We start from the raw sequence: 6,916 nt of genomic DNA, 5'->3' as shown, positions 1-6,916 counted from the left end.
TCTCTCTCTCTCTCTCTCTCTCTATGATTGGAATGCCCATCGCCATCCTCATCATCATCATCATCACTGCGCGGTAATTAGGTACTGCACCGTTTTTAGCATCCATGGGGGGTTGGACTGTGTGCGCATGCTTTTTAGTCGTGGCAACTTAAACCAAAAAAGAAACTCAGGAGAATCTCTTACTTCCTTATCCTTTGGTTCGTCGTCTACTCCGCGTATCTCTCGCCTTTCATTTGTTAACTCACTCGCTTGCGTGTGTCCACAGCCACTCTCTCCATGCCACGATAACCCCCCACCACCCACATACCGCAAATCACTTCAAGCCTTCCCTGTTATTTTCGCCCTTCCTCCTCCTTCTTCGCTCTTCCGCATTCCCTTACATCCACTCATCCTCCGAGGCTCCACGTACCGATTTGGCGATTGGAAAGCGCGGCACATCCTGCGACGACAACTCCTGGTACTGCACCGTGAGGTACTGCCCAAGCAGCTTCTCCCGCTTATTCCAGAGCGCCAAGCGGTGCTCATGCGTTGCCTTCGGCGTGGCGTTGAAGCGGATACCATCTTTCGTTTCACACACAAACGCGCCAAGGCAGCCCTTGAATTTGCCCTGCCCCGGCAGGAAGTCGACGACGCGGTACTCCGCGTCGTGCATCGTCTTGTATTTCAGCAGACCGAAACTTCGCTTGCCATGCTCGTACGGAAAACTCGGGCGGCGAATCATGACGCCCTCGAAGCCCTGCGAGCACGCCTCTTCTAGCACCTCGTCCATTTCCTCCGCACTCACCTGCGCGGCGGGGACATGGTACAGCTTCACCGCCCCCTCTGCTGCGTCAGTGTGCTTCTTGGCGCGGATGATCTTCCGCTTTTCCGCATCGTGCTGGTATGCACTGATGCGCCGGGCCCCGCAGACGGGGATCAACTTCTTCAGAAGACGATACCGCTCGCCAAAAGGGGCATTAGACGCTGAAAGGTGAGCGGAGTACATGATATCAAAGGCAAAATACTCCAGAAGCTGCGCCTGCTTCTCCCGCATCTCCGGTGTCGTGAATTTTTCGAGGCGCCGCACAAGTCCGTTAAGTTCCTCGAAGTTGCACTTGGGCGCGAACAGCTCACCGTCCAGCACCAGAGTAGGGTCCGCCTCAAAGAGCGGCATGACGAGCGGAAGCAGCCCGTGACAGCACTCAAGTAGAATGCCACCACGGGAAAAGAACTGCGGCTCCTTCCGCCGCTCATTGTAACCTATGAGACAGCGAATACCGTCGATCTTTGGCGAGGCGAGGAGTAATTCTTGCGGCTCACCATTCTTCTCCTTCCCAGCGCTTGTGAGCTGCCCCACTACTGCCTCCCACTTCTGTGCTAGCATGGGCTGAATGTTACGCCCCTCCCACTCCGGATTGCTATGCAGCACGCTCCTGTAGTTGGAGTGAATCATGCGCGGCGCCTTGAGGTACACGTCGTTACCTGATGATGATGATGATGATGATGCGGCTGCAGGCGCCTTGTCGTTATTCTCGATCCCCCCTGTCTCACCGTCATCACTTTTCGCCTTCTCCGGTGTCTCAGCCTGACGTTGTGGCTTGTTGCAGAGCGGGCAAACGCCGTGCTGGTCGACGAACTTGGCGATGCTCATCTCAAACTCCTGCAGACACTGGCTACAGCGCCACACCGCCATCCTTATGCACGTCGGTGAGATGTGATGCGGCGTGACCATCACGGTACCCCAGCACGGGCCCACCCAGCAGGCGGCGAGGTGCGGAAAGGCGGCCTGTATCGTTGTGTTCTTGAGCGCCTGGTAGCGCTCTGCCTGCTGCCGTGTGCGGGTACGGCCCATGCCGAGGAGAAGCGACGGGTTCATCGACGTGTCCCGCAGCAGCAAGTAGCACCGGCGCCACATTGCTGTGTTCCTATTCCTACACTGTAAAAACGAGTGAGTGTGATATAAATATATTATATAGAGAGTGAGAGAGAACAGGGGAGAATAGAACGCAACCCATAGAGCAGCAGTAACAGCGACAACAGCAAGAGTAGTAGAAGCATAGCAACCATGGTACGTGGCGGTTACCTTTTTTTTTTCGTGAGTCTTGAAAAAGAAAGTGGTACAAGTGAAGCACAATAACTGTGTGACGTGACAAGGGGGAGGGGGACCGCGTCTTCGATCTAAGCGCTCTAGAGGGCGAGACATTGGCTGCCATTACCTGCCACTTCTGCCCACCCCGTTTTGCGTGAAGATGCGCGTCACCCACCCCCCCTCTTAAACTCACGCACCAAATATTTGCATGAGTGTCTGCAATGCAGAGTGAAATGCCGTACAATTTTGTTTTCGCCCAGCTTGCGCGTTCCCCTCCTTGCACGACGACACAACTGTGAAGGCAAAACGAAGCAAGCGTATGGTGTGGTACAGAGACGAAAAAACAACAACAACAAAAAAAGAAACACACACACACACACACAAAGAACCAAACAAGGAGAGGCATCGCCCATAGACGAATAAGCCAACCACCACAACGACAACCACAACAGCAGCAACAGGTGGGCGTCAGATCCAGTCCTTTCCCCCCTTCGATCCCCGCACGCACTTCCCAATAGGAAATCGTGGGACGCCACTCGCCGACAACTCCTGGTACTGCACCGTCAACAGCTTCCCCTTGTACTGTGTGAGGCGCCGCCACATGTTCTTCTTCGTCTCCTCCGTCGTGGCAGGCGCCACGGTGAAGAGGTGGCCGCCCTTCGTGCTGCAGACAAAGGCGCCGAGGCAACCCTTCCACTTGCCGCGGCCCTCTATCCCCGAGACGATGACGTACTCGTCGTCCTGCATGAGTTTATACTTGAGCAGGTTCGGTGAGCGGGCACCATAGGCGTAGCCGACTGTGGCTGAACCACCACGGCCGCCGCTACTACCACTGCTCTTGTTCCTTTTTCCTCTGCTGTTGTCGGCTTCACTAACGGTACCATCGCAACGAACAATAATGCCTTCGTATCCATCCGCCAGCGCCAGCTGAAGTTCGCGCTCAATCTCGGTCTTCCTCACCGGCTTTGCAGGTACTAATTGTACTGCCTTACTGCTGTGTCGTTGGCCACGTGGTGGAGTGAGCGTCGCTATCAGTTTGCGGAGGTGTGAATACCGCTGTGAGAAGGGCACAGTGGACATGTCTGGCAGCGTGCCTGCGTACATGATGTCAAATACATGGAACTGCAGCTGCTCCTGCTGCCGCGCCACCGCTGGTGTGCGGCGCTCCCGCGAGGTGCGGATGGCCGACACGAGCTGCTCAAAGTCGTCGACGCCGTGGTTGTACAGCTCACCATCAAGCACAAGCAGCGGGTCCTTCACAAAGAGCGGCTGCAGCATCGGCTCAATGTGGTGGTCGCAGCACTCGAAAAGAGTACCAGAGCGGCTGAAGAAGCACAGCTGCTGCTCCCGTGCATTCCATGCGACAACGCAGCGAACACCGTCAAGTTTTGGCGACACGAAGAGAGCGTCATTCTCGCCAATCCGCCTCGCCTCCTTCGTGTAGGTGCGTGCGAGCATCGGCTGCAGGTTGCGTTTCTCCACCACGCGCAGGTAGCCGTCGTCAGCGATGCTGCTCTTCACACGATTTGCGTTGGGCGCCGCCAGCACTGCAAGCGCGTTGTCGGGGCGGCAGCGGTGCTTCACATGCAACGCGGCGCCCCCGCCGGCCGCCTGTTCGCCGCGGTCGCGCAAAAGTGTCGGCATGCGGCTGCACTTCGGGCATGCGCCACCAGCCGCCACGTGGAGGTCGATGCGCCTGTTGTGCTCGTAGCTGCAGTGAGGGCAGCGCCACCACGCAAGTTTTCGGCTCGTCGGAAGGACGTGCTGCGGTTGCAGCAACTTGTTCGCGGCGGCGGTCAGCCACGAATGCGCAATGGCAGGATGGAACGCCGCCAAGCTGCCAGGCCGCATCGAACCAGGAACGGCGGCAGCAGCAGCAGACGCAGTACTAGAGGGAAGACGGCCTCTGGCGGCGCGCGCCAGCAGACACACCGTCACGGTGAAGGCGGGGAAGAGACAAGGGCGGCTCAGCTGCATCTGCCTCTCTCCCACTAGCCACCTTGTGCCTGTGTGTGTGAGTGTGTGGACGTTTGGGGCNTGTGTGTGGGTGGTCTTAAAAGACCGAATGCGAAATAACTCGCTGTCTTTCACGTTTACGAGTAGTGATTGCACAGAGGCAACGAAAGAACAACAACAACAACAAAAAAAGAAAATGGCAGAGGACAGAAGCGACAGCTTGAACGAGTGCCCCACCCACACACACACACAGAGAGAGAGAGAAGCATTGCCTTCCACCCCTCCCTCCATGCGAAGCTACAACAACAACAACAGTACCGCCAGCAGAAACAATAGCAACGCCACAACAACAGCAACAACAACACACACAGACGCACACCACATAGCGTATTCTTCCATTTTCAACCCTTAGCCACCAGACGCAATGCGGCTGAGCTGCTCGCTCATGGCGCGCACCACGGCCGTGTCCCTCGCCGCGGGTGCCGCAATAAATGGCACGCACACATTCGGCGACACACCCAGCGATGCAGGCGGCATCACAACTTGGCGTACGAGCTGACACAGCGAACTGCGAGCCAGCATGCCATCAAGATCCACCCCATTCATGATCGCACCGCTTCTGCCGCCGCAGGTGCCGCGGAGAAACGCAGGGAGTTGCAGTAGCCAAGACTGCGTTTCGGTGTGTGAGGCGAGCAGCCGCTGCGTTAACTGCAGCGTGTCGGCGTGGGAGAGGGAACTATCAGCAGCAGTGGCGCCACGCATCGATTCGCGCAGGAGCCACAGCGCGAGGAGTGCCACATCCTGCTCAAATGGCACGGCTTCCTTTTCCTCGCTCCTGTTGTCGTTCGCCGCCCACGACTGGGGCCGGAGATAAATCGTACACAGTGCGCGATGCAATGCAGAGAGCATTTCCGTGTAGGCGAGGCACAGTCGCCACGGCCGCGCCGTCGCGTTCTGCGGCAGCGGGTGCAGCGTGAAAAAGTGAAGAAGCGCCGACACCTCGTGCAGCCATTTCAGCAGTTGCGCAGCGTCGCGCGGGGTGTCGTGTGCGGCGCACCAGTGGAAGAGGAGTTCCACCAGTTCCGCCGCTGCGTCGTGTGGGGGAGCGGAGAGAAACACACCACTGACGTCCTCCGGCACACACTCAGCGAGGAAGCGACTCTCTCTGCTACTGCTACTATCCTTGTTGTCGTCGCGCCGGGCGCCGTCGTCATCGCTGACTTCGCCGAGCCCACTCTGAAGCACCCCTGGAGTCGAACACGACAACAGTAGCTGCTGCAGACGCGCTAACCTCGCCGCGTCGACGAGGCTCTCCGCTATCAACAGAGACACCTGCCGCGGCAACGGTGGTGTGTAATTGGCACCCTGCGTATGAGCCGTGCGTATCGCAGGGGGCGGTGTGCAAGCTGTGGCTCTTGTCATTGTTGCTCCTGTCATTGCTGCTGCTGCTGCGAAGAAATCCAGCCACTGCTGCACCGACGGCACGCGGCCAACGCCCCACGTCCGCTGCTGCAGCTGTGCGAGTGCCTTCTGCCACGGCCCAACAGCAGCACCAGCAACAACAACCATCAGCGTCCTTCGCTGCTGTTCTGTTCCTTCAGGGTGGAGTCATGAGAGGACGAAAGAAGCGTTTGAGTGTGTCTCCGAGGAGCGAATTTGAATCCATCGGGAGCCCAACAGAAGTGCATTTGTGCCCCAGAGGCATTGCCAACACACACACACACACACACACAACACGCAAACACCTGACCCTCCCTCACTGAGTGTGCACGTGTGTGTGTGTGTGTGTGTGTGTGCACCTTCCTAAAACACCATCACTGCGACGGGAGCAGCATGCTTCCTCGTTCTCTCTGTGGGTGTGCCGCGCCGCGTGACACACGCTACACCTGATACTTCGACTTCGGCCGGCCGCGGTGCCCCTTCGTTTTTCCGCCGGAGCTGCGCACCGCACTGACGAGCTGCCCCGTCAGATCCGCGTCGACAATGTCGCCCTTCTTCGTCTTGCTGCTCTTCAGCTCTGGCAGCATGCCGACGCGAATCATCTTCGCAAAGGGCAGATTGGCAACAGCAGCGAGCTTGTACCGGCGGAAGCGGAAGCGCTTGATGACCTTGTGCTTCTTCATCCTGAAGCGCCGCGCCAGCCAGCGCGAGGACGGGTACGGGTAGTTGCGCGGGCCGAACGTCACCTGCCCGTAGAACTTCGCCGCCCAACGCGCACTCACTTCCTCTAGCCGCTCGCCGTATCCCACTGCCACACCCGTCGCGAGCCACTGCTTCTGCTGCTGCAACGGCGTTGCATCATTGTGGCCTGCCTCACCGCTCAGATGAAACTGCAGCGGCCGCTGCGAGACATCGGCGCTGGCGATCATGCGGCGGCGGAAGGATTTTACGTTGTGGTTGTTATTGAAGGAGGCCCACGCGGGACTGCGGTCAATGAAACTGCTGCGCAGCGGCGGCGGACGGATGTGCTGCGGCGACGCACACTGCAGGGGATGCAGAAGCGCATTGTGACTGCTCTTGGCGCCGGTGATGACGTTTCTATTTCCGCCGCAATCTGAAGGGGCCCGCATTATGCAGGGGGTTGGGGAGACTACACCACCAGCAGCAGCAGCGGCGGCGGCACCGAGCCGTGAGCACAGAACACCATTTGCCCGCATGTGAGGACAGTATGCACGTGGAAGGAACTAATGACGAGGTATGAGCGCGAGTCGCAACAGAAGAGAATCCCAAACAAGAGGAGTCACAAACGCACAGTGTACGAGACAGAGCAGCACATGTGAAGCAGCAAAAGGAAGGCATAGATACGAAATAAAGAAATCATGATAGGGAGAAGTGTGCAATACAATGACTCTCTCTCCGCCAACTTTAAATATGTTTTTTTTTTGGAGTTTC

At 57.8% G+C, this 6,916-nt stretch overlaps 4 protein-coding genes across 4 annotated transcripts; all 4 read right to left on the bottom strand.

Moving 5' to 3' along the window:
• Nucleotides 1-376: 376 nt before the first annotated feature.
• DQ04_08511030 (DNA ligase) lies at nucleotides 377-1,894 on the bottom strand (the record flags this gene model as incomplete). The annotated part of the gene is made up of 1 exon (XM_009315592.1): nucleotides 377-1,894. One exon carries the CDS (start codon nucleotides 1,892-1,894, stop codon nucleotides 377-379), a length of 1,518 nt encoding a protein of 505 aa, XP_009313867.1.
• Nucleotides 1,895-2,536: 642 nt separating this feature from the next.
• DQ04_08511020 (putative DNA ligase, putative,mitochondrial DNA ligase) lies at nucleotides 2,537-4,045 on the bottom strand (the record flags this gene model as incomplete). Its single annotated transcript, XM_009315591.1, has 1 exon — nucleotides 2,537-4,045. The coding sequence occupies one exon, from the start codon at nucleotides 4,043-4,045 to the stop codon at nucleotides 2,537-2,539; it is 1,509 nt and encodes a 502-aa protein (XP_009313866.1).
• A 387-nt stretch (nucleotides 4,046-4,432) lies between these two features.
• On the bottom strand, nucleotides 4,433-5,593 carry DQ04_08511010 (hypothetical protein; the record flags this gene model as incomplete). Its single annotated transcript, XM_009315590.1, has 1 exon — nucleotides 4,433-5,593. One exon carries the CDS (start codon nucleotides 5,591-5,593, stop codon nucleotides 4,433-4,435), a length of 1,161 nt encoding a protein of 386 aa, XP_009313865.1.
• Nucleotides 5,594-5,904: 311 nt separating this feature from the next.
• On the bottom strand, nucleotides 5,905-6,681 carry DQ04_08511000 (hypothetical protein; the record flags this gene model as incomplete). The annotated part of the gene is made up of 1 exon (XM_009315589.1): nucleotides 5,905-6,681. One exon carries the CDS (start codon nucleotides 6,679-6,681, stop codon nucleotides 5,905-5,907), a length of 777 nt encoding a protein of 258 aa, XP_009313864.1.
• Nucleotides 6,682-6,916: the final 235 nt, after the last annotated feature.

Source organism: Trypanosoma grayi (assembly GCF_000691245.1).
Source record: "Trypanosoma grayi strain ANR4 Tgr_851_V1, whole genome shotgun sequence".
Lineage (NCBI taxonomy): Eukaryota > Euglenozoa > Kinetoplastea > Trypanosomatida > Trypanosomatidae > Trypanosoma > Trypanosoma grayi.
This window is presented reverse-complemented; position numbering and strand designations above follow the sequence as displayed.